Consider the following 19,064-nt stretch of genomic DNA (forward strand, 5'->3'; position numbering starts at 1 on the left):
CTGGAGTTGTGGGTTGTTATCTGATTATCCTTTGCTTTGTATCTAGTATCCACTTATGAGTGAGTACATACCATGTTTGTCCTTCTGAATCTGGGTTACCTCACTCAGGATGATATTTTCTAGGTCCCTCCAATTTGCCTGTAAATTTCATGATGTCATTGTTTTTCTCTACTGAGTAGTACTCCATTGTGTATATGTACCACATTTTCTTTATCCATTCTTCAGTTGAGGGGCATCGAGGTTGTTTCCAGGTTCTGGCTATTATGAATAATGCTTCTATGAACATAGTTGAGCATGTTTCCTTGTGGTATGATTGAGCATTCCTTGGGTATATGCCCAAGAGTGGTATAGCTGGGTCTTAAGGTAGATTGATTCCCAATTTTCTGAGAAACCATCATACTGATTTCCAAAGTGGCTGTACCAGTTATCACTCCCACCAACAGCAGAGAAGTATTCCCCTTGCTCCACATTCTCTCCAACATAAGCTGTCTGCAGTGCTTTTGATCTTAGCCATTCTGACAGGTGAAGATGGTATCTCAGAGTTGTTCTGATTTGCATTTCCCTGATGACTAAGGATGTTGAGCAATTGCTTAAATGTCTTTCAGCCATTTGAAATTCTTCCTAGATGTTTTTCTTCCTAGGGTAGAAGAGAGTGGACCACTCCCACAGGCCTTTCTAATATCAAAGACAATCCAGTCAAGAGGGCAGAGGCACAACCTAACCTCCCAACACTGTAGCACCCGCACAGCAAATGAATTTTGGGAGCACATTCAGACTATGGCACATAGATGAGTCTGGACACATAGTAGGTGCTCCCTCATGTTATAGATGGCTTAAGTTATGGGAAGGACATATTCTTTGGAACAGATAAGTCTTATATCAGTCACTTCAGAATTTAGCCAATTCTTATTACAGTTTGGAGGAGCCAATCAGCTTCTCCTCAGTCCTTGTTCAGAAGGCCTCCGTTCTTCCCAAGTGCTGTTTTCCAAATTAACAAATACAGCTGTTGCCACTGGCAAAGCATTTATCCACCTTGACTGTTTCATCTTTTACTAAACAGCACCTATTGACTCAGGCCGTGTTTTGTCTAAGATATTTTGCCTCTCTTTTTGGTCACAATTGTACATCCTGTTTCTGGGTTTTAATTCCTCTACTCTCAAGTCTCCAGAGGTTCTAAGTTGCATGAGGACAGCGATGTTCAAAGCTCTCTCCCCACTGCTTAGTGAAACATTTGGTGCAAGAAGTACTTTATAAATATTTGTCAAAACAAACAAACAAACAAACATCAATGCATGCTGAGGAAATGCATGAAGTACACAGAGAAGTACTCCCCCTCCCTAATTAATGAGAATCCTAATTATGAGATGGCTGAAAATAATCAGAATTCTAATTGCCCTGTACTTTTAAAAATGAAAACCAATTTTAAGAAAAGCTTACGCTGAAATTGTGGCTTTACTTTAGTCCAGTTGTTAAGTTTCTGGAGTGAGAATGTCCATCTCAGCACAGGCTTTGGACAGTGGTACAGCAGGAAGTGAGACTCCTGAGAAGAGCAGGTTAGAAGTCAGCTTCTTGGCTCCTCCCACTCGGCACCACCTTGGCATTCAGGAGAGGATGCCCATTCTACTGCCTCCTACTCTTTCCTGGACACCAGTATGGCATCTCCTGCATTCAGATCTTTGTTCAAGTTTTCACAGAAACATCCTCTGACTGCTCTGAAGAAACATAACTTTCCCTGGACATCAATCACCCTTTATTTCCTTTTCCTAGTTTACTTCTATGAGAAAAAAAAATAAAAAGCAGACGTATTGTGTATAATTGATTTATGAAAGAGGTAGGGAGATGTGTCCATTGGTCACGTGTCTGCTACACCAGCGAGCAGGCCTGAGTTAGCCCAGCACTCACATAAAAACTCCAACGGAGTGCAGTGTGCCTGTGGCACCAGCACAGAGAGTACAAGATGGAAGGATCCTGCTGGGGCTTGCTAGCCAGTAAGGCTAGTCAGTCAGTGAGTTCTGGGGTCAGTGCGAGATCCTGTCTCAAAAATTAAGGGGGGCAGTGATTGAGGAAGACACTGGGTACCAACCTCTGCCCACCACATGCACCCACACTTACTTATACATGCACAAAAGACACACTTACTTATACATGCACAAAAGACAGACAACGTGTACACTTTGATGCTAGACAAATGACTATATCTATGAAATCATTCCCATAATCAGGAAATGAGCCAGAACATCTCCCCCAAAATTCCTTCATGCCTGACCCTAACCACCACCACCACCTCATCCTCCTCCTCTTCCTCCTCCTCTTCCTCCTCCTCTTCCTCCCAATTAACCATCAATGCTTTTTTGTTATGATAGAAAAGTTTGTACTATCTAGAACTTTAATAAATGGAACTGCACAGAATGTGCTTTTTAGGTGAGGCGTCTGTATTTTATTTGCTCTGCAGAATTATTTTGATAGTCATGTGCTATTTCAGCTGCTCGTTGTTGAAAAATAGGCATTGTATAGATATACCACAATTGTTCATTCATCTGTCAGTGGACATTTCAAGCTGCTTTTAGTTGTTGGATATTACAGAGAAAACGGCTGTGAATTCTTGGTTACGAGTCTCTGCCTGCCATATGCTTTCATTGCTCTGGGTAGAATCCAGCAGTATAGAATGGCCATGTAACAGAAACTGTCAAGCTGTTTTTGTTAGTGGTTGTACCATTTTACACATTACCAGCCATGTTTAAGAACCCCACTCAGTCCATGTCACAGTCAACCCAGCCCATCATCAACACTTGATGTTTTCAGGCTTTTTAGTTTAGGCATTCCAATCAGGGTAGTCTCATTGTGGATTTCATTTGCATCCTCCAAGTGATTAATCTTTTCACATGCTTATTTATCATCCATCTACCATCTCTTGTGAAGCCTCTGTTCAACTCCTGAATGCACTTAACATTTATTTTTTACTACTGAATTTTGAGAATTCAACTATACACATATATATGATATAAATAAAACATAGATGTAAGTTTATTATCAGATATGATTTACACATATTCACATATTTTTACAGTACATTTTGAAGGGCAGGACTTTCTGCTGAAATTTGATTATCAAATTCCCTTAAAGAATTATTTCACACACAATTCTGTCTCTAACACCGAACAGCACCTGCTGGGATTTTGATTAGGATTCCATGCAATCTCTAGGGACATTTGAGACAAACAAGTGTGTTAATAATGCTGAGTCTTATAATCCATAAGCACAATTTATTTAAGTTCTATGTGTTATATCCCAGCCATGTTTTATAACTTTAAGTGTGCAACTCTGTCACATCTTCTGATGTATTTACTCCTTAGAAGTTCATAGTGCCTGGTGGTGTGGTATTTAGTACTGATTTTTATTTAAATTTTTAATTGTTCATTTTTAGTTATAAAAAAAAACACAGTTGGTTTTTGTGTATTGATCCTGAATCCCCAAATCTTGTTAAACTTGCTTGTTCTGGTTAACTTTATATAAGGCTCATAAAATTTTACAAGTAGAAAATTGTGTAATACATCAACAGAAACACTTTTATTTTTTCCCTTTCGACTCTTGATATGTTTTATTTTATTTCTCTTTCATGAACCTCCAAAGGTGTTGATTATACTGTATTACCTTGATATAATATTAGAGAGTGGTTTGCCAAGATTTGGCTATGAATCTTTGTGTCTATGTCCAATGGACATTGATATACACAGTATTGTCTTCTTATGGGGCCTCTGTCTGACTATGGTGTTGGATTAATGTTGGCCTATCATCATTTCTCTGAATTTTTTGTGTAGAATTGGCATTATTTCTCATATATTTGGTAGAATTCACCCCTGAAGCCATCAAGTCCTGGGTTTTCTTTGCTTAACTGTGAATACAAAAAGTTTAATAAAAAGAGAACTCTTCAGTTATGGAGTTTTCCATAAGTGAGCTTTGGTAGTTTATCTTCCAATAAATTTGTCCATTTCCTCTGAGTTGCTTGCTAAATTTACTAACATAAAGTGATTCAATTTTACTGATCGTTTCAAAGAACAACTTCTGGTTTCAGTGATTTTTCTCTATTGATTTTTTCTGTTTTTGTATTTCATTTATTTTCTTGGTGATCTTTATTTGCTGGTTTTCACCTCCCTTTGGGCTTTGCTTCATTCCCTTTTGTTCATATTTCTTAAGGTGGACACAGCAGTTCTGACCTGAAACTCTTCACTTCTAATGTAGGTGCCTGGTGCTGTCCATTTCCCCAGAAATGCCACGGTAGCTGCAACTCACAGGGTTTGTTTGACACATTGCTTTTTATTGATTCAGTTGAAATCTGTAGCTGGAGAGTTTTCTCTCCGGGTTCCGCCAAGCCCTGGCAGTCCGACAGCCCACTTATAAAATAAACATACAGATGCTTATATTATTTAAATTGTTTGGCTAAATGGCTCAGGCTTCTAGCTATCTAGTTCTTACATCTTAAATTAACCCATTTCTATAAATCTATACCTTGCCACGTGGCTTGTGGCTTACCGGCATCTTCACATGCTGCTTGTCATGGCGGCAGCTGGCAGTGTCTCCCTCCACCTTCCTGTTTTCTCAATTCTCCTCTCTGTTAGTCCTGCCTATACTTCCTGCCTGGCCACTGGCCAATCAGTGTTTTATTTATTGACCAATCAGAGCAACACATTTGACCATCCCACAACAGAAATCTTTTCCTGAAAATGTAAGAAAATAGTCTTTAACAAAGATACAAAGAAATGAAAGCACAGGCCCCAAGGAAAGAAGGGTCATTATTATATTTACTATAATAAATATAGTAAATCCAAGCACAATGAATGATTTGTTAAATAGGAGAAAAACACTATCAGGACACAATTATCTTGACAATTACCAGCAAACTGTAAGAACTGGTTCAAAATAAAATGGATAGGTAAATGATAAGCATCTAGGGGTCACATTTGGTTGTAGGAAAAGGTGGAAATAAAAAGGTAAAATGTTACAAAGTTCTAATGTCACAAGAGTTGAAAGGACATAGACTTAGTGTCATATTTTGCTAATGGTATCATCACCCTGGGAAATGGATGGAAAATTAAACAAATTGATTTATCCATGTCATGAAGTAAATATTCAGTAATCAAAAGTGATATGCTATTGGTACAGAACAATTTGTGTGGATTTCAAAGGACATGCCCTGAGTGATAAAAGCCAACTCCCAAAGGATGTGCTACGCTGTTTTGCCACTCAGGTGTCGTTCTTAAAGTCACAACATGATAGACACAGACAACAGATTAATACTTGCCAGAGGATGTGGAATTTTAGGAGAGAGAGGGCTGTGACCATGAAAGGGTATGCGACATTTTCACATGTGATAAAATCGCATGGGAATAAACACACAGAAATGTGTGCACATGAAACTGTGAAACCTGAATGAAGTCAATGGATTTTTATCACCATCACTTACCTAGCTGTATTATTTTGTAGTCGTTTCAAAGCTAGAGGCGGATGATTAAAGTGTGACAGCATCTCCCCTCATGATTATTCCTTATAACTACCTGTGGGCCTCCAGTTGTCTGAAAAAAAAATTAAAGAAAATAATCAAATGATCCTAGGGATATCAGGCAAAAACCTGAATAAACTGTGGTATATCTACAATGTGGACAACTATGCACTCATAATAGGTATGTAAATATGTATAATTACATCTGTCTGAGGGTGCCTGTGTGAGGGTATGTGCATGGGAGTTCAGGGGTCTTCAGAGACCAGAGGTGGGGATCCCCTGAAACTGAGTTACAGGGTAGTTGTGAGCTGCACAACATGGGTACCGAGAACCAAACTTGGGTCCCCTACAAGAGCAACACTGTATTCTTAACCATCTCTCCAGCTCCATGCAGTTATTTTTAAAGTTAAAAAAAATACCCAATGAATACCAAATTAGAAATAATTAATTTCTTTAACAGAATTTGCATTGGACCAGAAAAGTAAGGCTCATGAAAGCAAATGTTATAGGAGTCCTTTTTTTGAGAAACAATGCCATAATTCCCCCACACGTTTGTATATATCTGAATGTTTCTGCCTTTGTGTGTGAATATATGTATGTGCTATTTAACTATGAGGGATATGTGAATTTGCACCCTAGCTTGTTAATATGAATATCTTTGTGAGAACAATGGATGATACAGACTGAAGAAAGGGAATAGGGGAGGGATAACCAAGAAAAATAAAATGAAAAGAAAATAAGCATCAAAATAGCAATATATGTGATATATGTTTTATATATATATATGTGATACATGAAATAATCAGCGTGTATCTATGTACAACTGTGTGTTCAATTTTGTGAGCTAAAAAATTTAATTTTTATTTTACATTTTATTATTAAATAGCCATAAAGTTTTTGAGACATAATTTATTTACTATTCAGTTCACCCATTTAAAATGTACAGTGCGGTGATTTTTAGTATAGTCACAGAAGCTGACAGCCATTTCTATAAGCATCTATAAAATAGTTCATCTCTTCCATAAGGACTCCCAGGTCCATTCATAGTGACTCTAGAAGCCCCTGTAAGTCCCCCTTTCAGTCCTAGGCAGTCCTGGGTTTCCTTCCTGACTCAGCAAACTTGTCTATCTCATCTATACCATATGAACAGGAGCATACAACAATTGGTTTTTCTGGCTGGCTGCCTTTGCCTAGCATGATGTTTCTAAGTTTCATCCATGTTGTAGCATGCTGCCTTGCTTCATTTCTTTTGATTGAAGAATACTCCACTGCGTGGATGTAACACATTGTATTTATCCATTCACAGATGTTGCCTGGTCGGCCATTGTCATTTGTCCCATCTCTCTGTTGATTCTTGTATGTCATCCTCTATCATAGGTTGATATGTAGATATCTATTAGGCTTCATTAATCACCAGGTGGTTACGCTGTTGTTTTGCTCAACTCCCTGAGGTATAAATTGCTCCACAGTCTGGTTCAATTAAATTTGAGCAGGAGAAATTTTTAACCCAGGCTTTGAAGTTCATTCTGATAACAGCAGGGCTCCTGTTGCGTCTCTTTCCCTGGATCTCTGAAACTAGGGTACCATTTTTCCTTTTTGCCTGAATGACAAGCACTAGCCTCCCCTTGGTTGTTTGGCACCAACATCTTCTCTTTCTTTGCTTCTTTTGTTTTTTCCTTTTATGTGATCTCTCCCTGTACACCCCAGGCTCCTCCTGCCCCTGTCTCTGGAGTGCTAGGGTTAAAGGTATACTCCACTGTGCCTGGCTGTCTATTGGTTTTGGTAATATCCTTATCCTCATCTTCTGTTTCAGATAAATTCATCCCTTAGGGACAGCTTTAGAACGTTAGATTGCTAGGAATGACCCTCCCCTTAGACAAAAACTTTGAGCTGTCCTTGTGAGCAATGGGCAGTGGCATTGGCCTTTGGTCTTCTCTGTTTACATTTCCGAGCATGGAACCTGTACCCTGTACGTGCACTGCACCCAATTGCTCTTGGTCTACCCAAACTGGGGTAGACTCTACCCCATGAATGAGAGCAGGGTGGTAAAGGAAGCCCCTGACTTCTCAGCTGTACTCACTGGGGATTTAACCTCTACAAACTTAGAGGAGACTGGAAAGGCTGGTCTTCTCTTGAGAGACCCTATCTGTGGGACTGGGAGCTAAGTAAAGCAGGTGTCATTCTCCTGAGTGTGCTCGTACAGAAGGTGTCTGTGGAGAGGACTCTGTTATGAAGGAAGGTGGGAGCCAGACATCACCAACCAGCCACACCCTTCTAATCGCACCAGTTTAGAAATGTTTTAAATAAGTATCTCTTCATACATTGTGTGGTCTTAGGACTGTTTGTAGAACCTTCCAGTGGTTTATTGGAGTTTGCTCTGTTTTCTTGTTACCACCCTAGTTTTGAGCAATTATACTTGTTTTTGGGAGTGGACCCCCTAGAAATATGTTTTCAGAAGACTGTGCCAAAGGAAAGACCCTGGATCCATCACAGAGTTTGAACTTCAATGTCCTTCTCATAAATGACAGGAATTCACACACCAGTCAGGCCACAGTGGCCGAGTCCACCCTCTTCTCCCTTTTTACCTCTCACTCTGAAAGATTACAGCGATCCTAGCTGAATAAAGGTCCCTGCCCAGTAATGTGTTGTAAGAATTTCAAAACTCCAGGAAAGTATTTTAAGTAAAACGAAGAATATATTTAGACACTATAAAAATGTGGTCTTCAGGCCTAAATCAGGATTCTTTAGAAGTTTGACTCATGAGAAAAACACTTAAACAAAATCAGAAACCAGCGTGACTCAGGATCTCTGTCTCTCCTCTCTCCCTTTCCTGTCTCACCAGCTCCCAATTCACTTCCACCCTACATTTTATAACATATGAGAATTATTAAACAGAAATCAAAGAACTGAATGATTAAAATCATAGAATTTAGGAAGTCTATATAATAATGTTAAAACGGGTAATAACCAATAATCTCTCTAAGTTGTTTTTATACACTAGTCTCAGCCATGGAATGATTTCCCCTTTTCATTTATTAAAGAAACCAAAAGCCATTTGGTTTCATATCATTCATTCACTCATTCATGCATTCACTTAATGAGCATAACTTAATACCTAGTAACTGAATAGTAGTTTTTCTAGGCACTTGACCACTGGTTTGGATTTTAAAACATGAGATAGGATTTAAAGAGCGAGCCAGTCAGCACACATATGCCTTGCCAAACAAAAATATATCCTTGTTATTTTTATTCAGCTTTCACAGAGCTTATTTACCTTCTTATGAAATGGCCAGGAAGAGCACTGTGAATGGGATCCCAGGAAACCATAAGTAAGACTGACTTTTGACTTCGCGTGGTTGCAGCTTTAGACCTAGTCGTTCACAAGCAGTGTCTTATTTTCACTGTTTCATGCAGGGCATGCTGCATAATTACAGTCTTCTGACGTCGATGCATGCAATGCTCTTACCTCTTGGCTATTCTTTAAAGATCAAGAAGCAAAGGGGGATAGATGACAAACAAGTACAATGCGATCCACCCAGGCATGCTTGTTCAGCGGGGAGAATAAAGTTGCTGAAAAAAATCCCAACCTAAAAATTCCACTTAAAAACTAAAATGTCTTCTTGTTTTGTGTGAGAATTTCATCCATGCATACATTGCCTTTGAATAAAATCCACCCACCTCTTCCTCCCCTCTGCCCCACCCTTCCCCCATCACTATTTCTTCCCAAGTTCATGTGCTCTTTTTTTTTTTTTTTAACCCACTTTTGGAACTCTCCTTAGTGTGCACGAGTGTAAGACAATCTGCTGGGGCATGGAGAGCCTCCCAGGGGCCCCCTTCTTGAAGCTAACTGACTCTTCCTCTCCTAGTAGCCATCAGTTGTCAAAAGCTCTGTAGCAGGTGGGAGGACTTCATGGATCCTCCCCATCCAGGCTAGGATTTGGGTGGGCTTGATCTTGTACAGGTCTTGTGCATCCAGTCGCAGTCACTGTGAGTTCATGTGCACAGTGGGCCTGTCATGTCCAGGAAACAATTTGGCTATGGGTATCTCCTACCTCTGGCTCTTTCATTCTTCCATTTCCCTCTTTGGTAAGCCAAAACACCCCCTTTTCATAAAGAAATCAAATACTTAGAGTAGAGTTTAGAAGAAGTTAACCACCCAATAAAACAAAACAATACAATTAAAAATTTAAATTTGAAAATAGAAGGACTTTTTGTAGACTGTGAGATTATAGCATGTTGACTATCAAGCTCAAACCAGATGCATAAGGTGTTCAGTATTAGGAAAGCATGTTCCCTGCTTTCAAGAAACAAGCTTTAGACATAAATAATGATCATGTAAGTTAGAAAATATTTGTTATAATAGAAGGTAATTAGGCCACTTAAGAGAGAGAAGAAAGAATTTTTTTTTCCTGTTGGGGAGGATTAGAAGAGGTTTCATGAGGGAAATAGCAGAGTTGTGGGGTTGAAATAAAACCCACCCAAGCTCATTTGAGCCTTCCTTCAGAGACCGGCCAGAAATTCCCCTGGTTAAAAACTGTAAAAAGGGTGTTGAGGAAGGGTCAATAAGGCTAGATGAAATCCCCAAAATTTCGTCAAGAGTTGAGAGTTCATTTTTAACCCAATGGGAAACCAGAGCAGGGTTTTGAGACAAGAGTTAGTTATCAAAGTTGTGTCTTAGATTATTCTGACACTGTATAAATTAGATTTTTTTTTAAATACTATGCGTGGGAGGGTAAAAAAAAAAGCGCTCGGTGGAGAAAGGAACTTGCTGTCACACCTGATTAGTTTTGATTCTAGGGACTCACAGGGTGAAAACAGAGAACCAACTCATGCAGGTTGTTTTTCTCTGACTTTTGTATGTGTGCGCTATGGTCTACACACACACACACACACACACACACACACACACACACACACACACACACACATTTTTAATGATTAAAAATATAGCAGAGATTGAAGACCAATACAGTGGCCATTGTTATATTGGACCAGGTGCCAGGAAACAAAGAAGGAAAAAAAATCAAAGGAAATGGCAGTTCCATAAGCATCCAGCAGTAGAGGGGGAAGGATGGTGAGGGCTTCAAGATTGGTGTCAGCAGTGGAAGAAGGATGCATGCTGTTTTGAGAATAACTGCCTCTATGCCAAGGAGATTGGCAGTGCCCTGACACTGAGAAAAGAAACAGAGAAAGATGACTTAAGGAAGAGAGGGGGTTTCATTTACACAGTAAATATTTATTGGGCACGTACTGTGTGCCAGGCACTGTTCAGGGCAGGGTGAGGTGGGTAGTGTGAGAGTTATCTTTAATTTTTAAAGTACTTGATGTGGAAGAGGCTCTGTTCCCAATCTGTGTGACTCTAAAGTCAGAGCTGGAGCCAGCGAGTGGGAGTTAGGTAGGAAGTAAAAGAGCTTTCTAATGAACGGTGGCTTTGGCTGGGTAGTGAGAGCCCTGTCATAGGCAGCATTCAAGCGGAAGATGGTGGCCTTCCAGGAACACTGGGGCAAACATCTGTCCTTGGGACAGGGGCTAGACTAGCCTTCCTGACAGTTTTCTTCTAGCCCCATGAGTCTCTTCTTGGATGAGGTAGTTCCACGGGTTCTATTATTAATCTGTGGTTTCTCTCAATTATTAAATAAATTACTCAGTCTGTCTGCCATTCAGTAAAACTCACACATTTACATCTGTTATTCTTGAATTATTTTTGGTTAGGGCTCTTCTTCTTTATTAAAAAAAAAAATTCTCCCCAGTTAATGTTACCTTTATAGATATTTTAGAATGGGATGCCTGATAGATAGGGTTATAAATACCAGAGGGGGAAAGACATTTCTTGTGGCTAATAATGTTGTTATTTAGAAATGAATTATCTTGACTTGCAGATTATGATGCAGTTTCTATATGTTGCACTAATTCAAAAAATTAAATTAAAAAAAAAAAACCAGAGAGGTTCACTTTGCTACGGCATGGTAAAGAAAAAGAATAATTACACTGTGAGGCTTTCCATCAGAAACACTTCCCTCTGGTGCATTTTAAAAGGGAGAAAGGCGAGGAAGGAAGGGGGAAAGGGAACCTGTAGTGAGCCTTGTTGTGAGCTGTAGTTCAAGCTTCGCGTTTCCTGGTGTCTTTTGAAACGTAAAAATCCCACAACAAATAGCTCGGTAATGTATAACCGGACCAAGATTCGATTCCGATTTAAGCACTTTGGTTTGCTTTTGAGTCTTGCTATTTTCTGCATTTGTTTTGACTGCTCTCATCATTCAAGATTGACGCTTGGATGGGTGTGTAGGAGGGAACAGCAGCAGCAGGCTTACAGCTTGCAGACAAAAAAAAAATCTGCCTTATCTGATGGCTATTATTGAAAATGCGAGGTGTAGCCTGGGCTGGGTAATGAAGGGGAGCGAGCGAGGGGGAGCAAGGAGCATGGAGCTGCATACTGATGAGTGTAGGAGTACTTGATAAAAAGAATTCTGGCTGCTGGCCGTGCATTGCTCATTGTGGAGTACTCCAACAATCACAGTGAACGCGGAGCAGCCTAAGCTGACAGCTTGATGTGCCTTCTTCTCCTGCCTGGTTTTGGGGGCTGTATGACGCACTGGTCGGTAGTAAAGATTAATATGTAAGAAATGTGGAGCTAGGATCAAGTCATACTCCACAGCCTGCCTGGCAAACTATGTGTTACTTCTGACTTTGCTCTCTCGCTGAGAACATTAATCTGTCAAGCTGGCGGGCTCCTTCGATAACAACTTTCCCAGAAGCATGATGTGGCAATGCCACCTCTCAGCCCAGGACTACCGCTATTACCCCGTGGACGGCTACTCCCTGCTAAAACGCTTCCCTCTTCACCCTCTTACAGGACCCAGATGCCCTCTCCAAACAGTGGGACAATGGTTGGAAAGCATTGGGCTACCTCAGTACGAGAACCACCTGATGGCTAATGGATTTGACAATGTACAGTTTATGGTAAGATGCTCTCTGTGTCCACGGAGCTGCCTTTTGTCTGTCTTTGCTTCTTATGTGTCTTACATGGCTCAGAGGCAGCCTGATTTGCACGGAAATGGATCAGCTTTATATATGTAGCTGCATCAGAAAATCGAATGCCTTGAGAACAGAACTTGCTGTGTGCATGTAGACACCAACTAGAAAAATGGGATCTCTATGCATCCTTTAGACATGTGTGTTGTATGAATTGGTGAGAGCTCTATTTATAGGCTCTGAATGAAGATTAACATTTATATTCTCCCTGTCATTCTTTGTGTGGTTTTTTTCCCCCTATAAATTTGTGATCTTAGCATACCATTTTATTATACCATGCTTCAGCTAATCCTAGATTCTGGAGACGTGTTATTTCACTTTAACATCAGCATTATGATTAATTAGACAGTCCGCTATGTTGTCGGTATGAAGATCATTTTCCCTGCTAATCATTCAATAAGCAGTTTAAATCCTGTGGACAGCCCTTCATTAGCTAGCCGCTTCAGCCGGTCCATTAGCAAAAGCGTGGTCTTCCTTCCACATGCTGCCTGAAGAGAGATGAAGTATTGTTTGTTACTTTAGGTGAAAAACAAACAACTTGGCTCAATTTGCTGTCAGTGAATAGAAAGGGGCTGGTGTACCAAATACATGGACGCACTTCCGAGTCCTGGTCTATGGGCAATCTAAACCAGGCATGTGCAAACTTCTCACTGTGCATATAGGTGAGGAGGAGGAGGAGGAGGAGGAGGAGGAGGAGGAGGAGGAGGAGAAGGACGGGAGGAGTGCAGACGACAGTCTAGTTTTCTAATCATTGAGACCTCCCCCCATGCCCATCAGCTCCTCTTGTTAAGCTCCTTTAAGCTACGTCACAGCCCTTCTCACCTTTCCCTGCTTTAAAGGACCCACCACACATGTCACTGGTCCCTAAATTTAGGGAGACCTCCATGTCATAAGCATGTAGCTCACAAACAGCTTGTAGAAATACTTAATGGGTCCTCTGAAATAAAATGCTGGGGTTGACACCCACAGCTTAGTCATAAAACACTGAGGACTAGTCAGATCTTTTCAGTTCCTTGTTCAAGATTGTTTCTCTCCAAACTTGACAGAATTATTATAGATGTGAAGGTTATTAAGATTGCTAAACTTCTACTCCTACAAAAATGTGTATGCCTACAAGCTTTTTAAAAATGCATGAAAGTGCCCATCCTATGAGCTTTAAGTACTATATACATAAAACCCTTCATGGGTATAGTGTTACTTGTTAATAATGAGCTAAGCATTTATTTTTCTTGTGTCCATCAGACAGTCGCTGGTTTTATAGCCGAGACGCTGTGGGTGTTGAAATAGGCTGGAAGTGGAAGTTGTCACAGTCTGAGCAGAGTTAAGACTTACTTGGGGCAATAAACAGATGCTGTTAATACTTAGAGGAACTGTCAAACAAAATGAATATAATTTCAGCATTATTTGTCTTGACTGCATATCCCTACATCGCTACTTCCTCCTGTCTCTACCTGAAATGGGGTATCTCATTCCCAAGCCCCTGTCCAAATTTATTCTGGCCGGTGAGAAGTTGGACTTTTGATTTCCTGAATTAATTGGCCACACTGAAGGACTTTAATTCAGCTTAATTTTCCTCTGAATATTAAACACTTATGAGTGAATATAATCCCCCCTTGAAAGTATTTAACTAGAAGGTAATCACACAGGTTTTAAAGAATTTGAGGAGAGAGTGTGAAGAACAGTCATGTGTGAATTGTGCACAAAATGCATCCAAAAGGTAAAATCCCAAGCACCGTGAAAGATCCAAGTCCAATCATAGGTGGTGGTTTTACCTGTTTAGTCCCAAGTATCATATGTAATCTTCTAGAAAATAAAAGCACCTGGTTAGTTCAGACAAGCCAAAGACTTACATCATGAGACAGAATTTTAAAAGAAAACAGTTTTTATTTGCCATGTAGAAGGACTAAATAATTGTGAAAATATAGCATATCTTGAATTTGTGTCATCAATTAGTGCATTACATACTATCATATACCATTTGTTTGCTACCAACATTGTAAGAAAAGAATGTCTACCTTTATGATAATTATTCATTGATTGCCATAGTCTGCTTAATGCTGGACTTAAGGCACACTGCGATTGGCCCACTTTAAGAAACAAATTTCATTAATGTAAAAATCTGTTAGACCTGCTCAGTTTCTATTCGGTTTCATATTCTAGCCTTTGTTTTCCTTGTAGCACATTCTGACCTGCATTTATTCATCCTGTTGCCTAAGCAACAAGCACCACGCTCCCATTAACTGTGATGTAGTGTAGGTCTTATTAGCTTTTTGGAAGAAGACAGAAGACATCAAGAGGATATAATTAATGTTGGCTAAGTGTCGCAGTCCATCTCTATGCATGTGCTTTGTTGTGGAAACATTCTCCGGAGCTAATATTTCATTTAATTGCTAGTCCATTGATGAATGAAGTTTAAAGTTTTCTTATAAATAACTTTTGAAGAAAGTATTTATTGAGATCTTGGTGTTGCTTTTTTGTTTGTTTTGGGGTTGGGTTTTTTGGGTTTTTTGCTAAATTTGTTCTATATACTCTTAAGCATGAATACAATGTGTGGTTGATTTTATCTTATGGCAACCATTAACTTTAGTAAAGATTGCTTGATAATGATGTGGTTAGAAAAGAAGGAAGCTCCTCCCTACACACTTTTAGCTGTTTATCAGCTGCTGTCACTTATCCTTCAGGCTCTTAATACTTACCCTTGATTTTTACAGATGCAAGAATTATTTTCCATATCTTTAAGATAAAATTATAAACTTTTGTTCTGTGCCTGCCTCCTGGCTTGTAGAACATTGTGAACACACATTAGATCCAAAGTGCCTTTAAGAATACAAAAGAAATAGAAATTTGTACAATTCAAGAAGAGCTACAGCAGGACCTGTAGCCAGCTAAGACTTTGGGAAAGTCATGTGTGTTTTGACGTCAGAAACCCTCTCACAAGTCATGTGTCTGAAGTCTTCCCTAGTCCCGCCTTGCCCGTTCTTCTAAAGACATACATCACATCTGTCTGCTTTCTGCAAAAAAAAAAAAAAAAACAGAATCCACCTTCTTCTCAACAGCCCTGGGAATGCCGTGGGGGTCCTCTGAACCTTAGGGATTTCTTCAGCCTTTGCAATGTATGTCAACATGACTAAGTTTTCGTGCTGCTTCTTTTCCCAACAAGGAGTTTTGTGTTGTGTTATACAGAATGATTTTGCCTGTGGTTTTTCTTACCGCATTTATTGCTACGACCATCTTTCTTTTTCTAAGTTAGACAACTGCTTCCTAAGTTGTCAAAGTCACAAATCCTCTATTCCTTTTCCTATGACTTTGCTCCTTCATGGCCTCTCCCTGAGCCTTAGGTAACTGTCATTTCCTCTCTTTTCCCTATATTTTTTATTCCCGAAGGTCTCCCTGCACTGTTTACATAGCTTTCCTTAAGGACGATGGTCCATAGTAGTGTGTCTTCTCTGAACTCCCATAGTGGCTATATTTTGTGGCCACCATTCCATCTCTGAAGTTAGAAATTAAGTTTCTACTTATGTATACCTCATCTTAGTTTCCACTTAATGTATACCTCATCTTCCCACCTAGAAATCACCAAGTCTGTGTTGTGTGTTGATTTCCTTGCTTTTCTCACAGCTCCTAATGCAATGTCATATACGTAGAAATCCACCAGCAAGCATCATATACATAACCAGTTGACATGACTGGACCTCCAGTTTTTTTTTATAAACTAAAAGTTATTTTTTGCCCATGAGAATATAGAGCACCAGTCATCCCATTCAGTCCTCTCTATATACTTTCCACATGCTAGAAAGTGTTAATTACTAGACACTTAACGATGAACAAAACATGATCCTTGCCTCCGTTGGGGTATACTGTTGTCCTGAGTATTTCCTTGCAAACCCCACAAACGTTCCTTCCTTCACATAGTCCATAGTATGGGAATCTTGCCCCTCATGTGTCCATACAGTCAGCATCCCTCGGCAACTTTTTCCTACATTAAGTTATAGTACATAATGGAAAGTGTAAAACATCTGTTGGAGCACAAAGTCAAGGGAAATGGAGATAGTGGTAACATCAAGTGGTAACATTAGCAGTACTACAGCAGATTTATGGTGTAAAGACCGGATTACAAAGCTTGTGTCCCTTGGAGGAGGACTGACTCACAGCCTCCCTACACTCACTAGCCAACAGTTCCAGTCACAAATTCTAAAGGGGAAAAGGATGAAATTATATACCATGTCATCCTCTTAGTGTCTCCTGTTGACCTATCGCCTTGGGATGGTTTGGCCATTTTAAAGTGTTCAGGATGAAGTCTCTATGGGGTCAACTATAAAAGTAATACTGGAAGCCCCACACAAATTGGAATTTTTGTGAACTTGAGTGGATAGCCTTCATAAAGGCTTCCTGGAGGTCAGAGTGAGCAGTGCCCATTAGACACTGAAGGAGACCCACAGAGCCCTTGAAAGGTGATCGATTTGAATAAAACATTCAAGCAAGAGAAAGCTGATAAGTACATATTTAACTGAAACTTTTCTCCCAAGTTTGTGGTGCATATTGCATGCTAATGGACCTACAGATCTCTCATACTTTACAGAACTTCACTGAAGTAAGAGTGCTGTTTGCATTGGTCTGGCGAAACGACCTTTTAAGTCTTAGCAAACCGCTATGCACGTAACATGTTAAACCTGTGAAGTAGGAAAGTAAATTGCCCCTGATGTTTCTTACTTAACTATTTCTCAGGCAAACTTATGAAGTTTCTGCAATTTAAAGGAAATATAAGAGAAAAATGCCCATTTCTCCCACCGTCCTGTTTCTGAAGCAGCCTTGAGTTGAGTGGGTAGCCTTACATTGCAAAAGCAGCTATGATTTTCCAAACTTACTGAGGACAGTAGCGGTCAACTTGTTCTTACAAAAGATTTTGTTTTCAACCACGAGCATTTAAAATCTGTTGGCATCTAGCAGTCAGTGCCAAAGGGGAGCCATTTTTTATCTGGACAACAACTTAATTACAAATCTAAGCGGCAGCAACTACCAAAGGGTCCTGGGGTCAGAAGGAAAGGAAGGCTTCTCATCAGCATGATCTTGTCTCGCTATCATTTGGTTTGTTCATCTGCAGAATCAATCTAATGAGGAATCGAGAAGCAAGGCTCCTTGAGGTGATTATGTTAATATTTCGAGCTGTTTCAAGGCGCAGGGCACAATGTTGGTGCCAAGAGAGCTATTAATTGTTCCCGTGTATGCCATTAGCCTGGGGAAGGCCACTGATTGCTTGGGCAGTCCAGCAAGTCGGAAATGAGGGCATGCGCCGGAATGACCGTGTTGAAAGAATGGCACTTGGGGAAGATGTCAGCCATGGTTCCAGTCTGGCGATGGAAAGAAGCCTTTTCCTCCATCTGGAAGTTACTCTGATTAAATTTTTAAGCATTAAAATATGTTGGCCCATTTTCTAATAATCCAGTAATGTAACTCCCATTGCTAACTAATGTTCACATGAGTTAGCCTTTAATTTAGTCATGGAGCACATTTGCATAATTTGATCTCCAGAATTGCTTCAATTGACCAGATATTTGGGATGAGGAATTTGCATCATGAGTCTTAAAAGTTACTAAAACTGCTAAGTTACAGACGAATTTTAAGAAATCCAGCTAGAATCATATTTCTTTTTGCTTTAAAAAAAAAAATAAGAGCAGATCTTGCAGGCAACTTGCTCAGTGGCTATGACCTCCATTTTCTCATGTTCCAGACAATGCCTTAACCCCTCTACAATCCAGCCTCCTTCCCAACTTTCCTATAAATTGCTGCCTTCAAGTCAGCTGTGAGCTGCTTCTCGACAAATTCTCACTCACTTTCCCCTCACTGCATTCCTCTTTGCTCTCTTAGCTTGTGCAACCTTCTCTGGCCATTTCTTATCCTCATTGACCCCACCCCACTCTCTACCCCTGACTGTGGGACATCACCACTGCCCTTTCCTTCATCCTGTTCTGCTACTTTCCGTGTGTATCCGTATGGGATCCTCTACTTTCCAGACATGCTCCAAGATCCATGTCTGCTTGCCTTGCTATACCTCTTTATACCTGGTTTCCAGCGCCGTCCAACTGCTCACTACGCATTTCCATATGCATGTATGCATACGAAGCATTTAGCACAGATCTGGCATAAAATAAATGCCCAACAAATGTTAACTGTAACTGCAGCCAGAGGGATCTAAGGCACACGTTTGCTTTCATCTATGGTGCTTAAATCCTTCAGCAGTTCTTATGTGTCAGAGATGGTATTTCCAAAATCCTTAATGTGACTCTCATATTTGGGATCCCTGCTGACCTGGACCCAGATAATTCTCCAGCCTTATCTATCTCGTCTTATTTCTCCTCTGTGCAGTAGAGAACTGAATCGCAGGCTTTTCTTCAACTGCCTGGCTTTGCACACACCACTGTCTGCCAAGAATCATCCTTCTTCTCTCTTAACTCCTTTTTATCCTTTGGCTCTCAATTCAGTTGTCACATCTTTTAGCTGTCAATTCTCTCCTGACCTTTCAGATACAAGTCCAGAT

General features: G+C 40.1%; 1 protein-coding gene across 15 annotated transcripts in view; it reads left to right on the forward strand.

Annotated features, from left to right (window-relative positions):
* Nucleotides 1-19,064, forward strand: part of Anks1b (ankyrin repeat and sterile alpha motif domain containing 1B) — a 1,024,799-nt gene that overhangs the window by 622,593 nt on the left and 383,142 nt on the right. For 14 of the 15 annotated variants that reach the window (XM_052753096.1, XM_052753098.1, XM_052753099.1 and 11 more), the window contains one exon: nt 12,351-12,457. In XM_052753096.1, the coding sequence (XP_052609056.1) occupies nt 12,351-12,457 (107 nt within the window). Of the gene's footprint in view, nt 1-11,963; nt 12,458-19,064 lie in introns of those variants that run through there. The other variant, XM_052753100.1, reaches the window with a different exon arrangement.

This window comes from Peromyscus californicus, unplaced genomic scaffold (assembly GCF_007827085.1).
Source record: "Peromyscus californicus insignis strain IS unplaced genomic scaffold, ASM782708v3 Scaffold_24__1_contigs__length_46423439, whole genome shotgun sequence".
Lineage (NCBI taxonomy): Eukaryota > Metazoa > Chordata > Mammalia > Rodentia > Cricetidae > Peromyscus > Peromyscus californicus.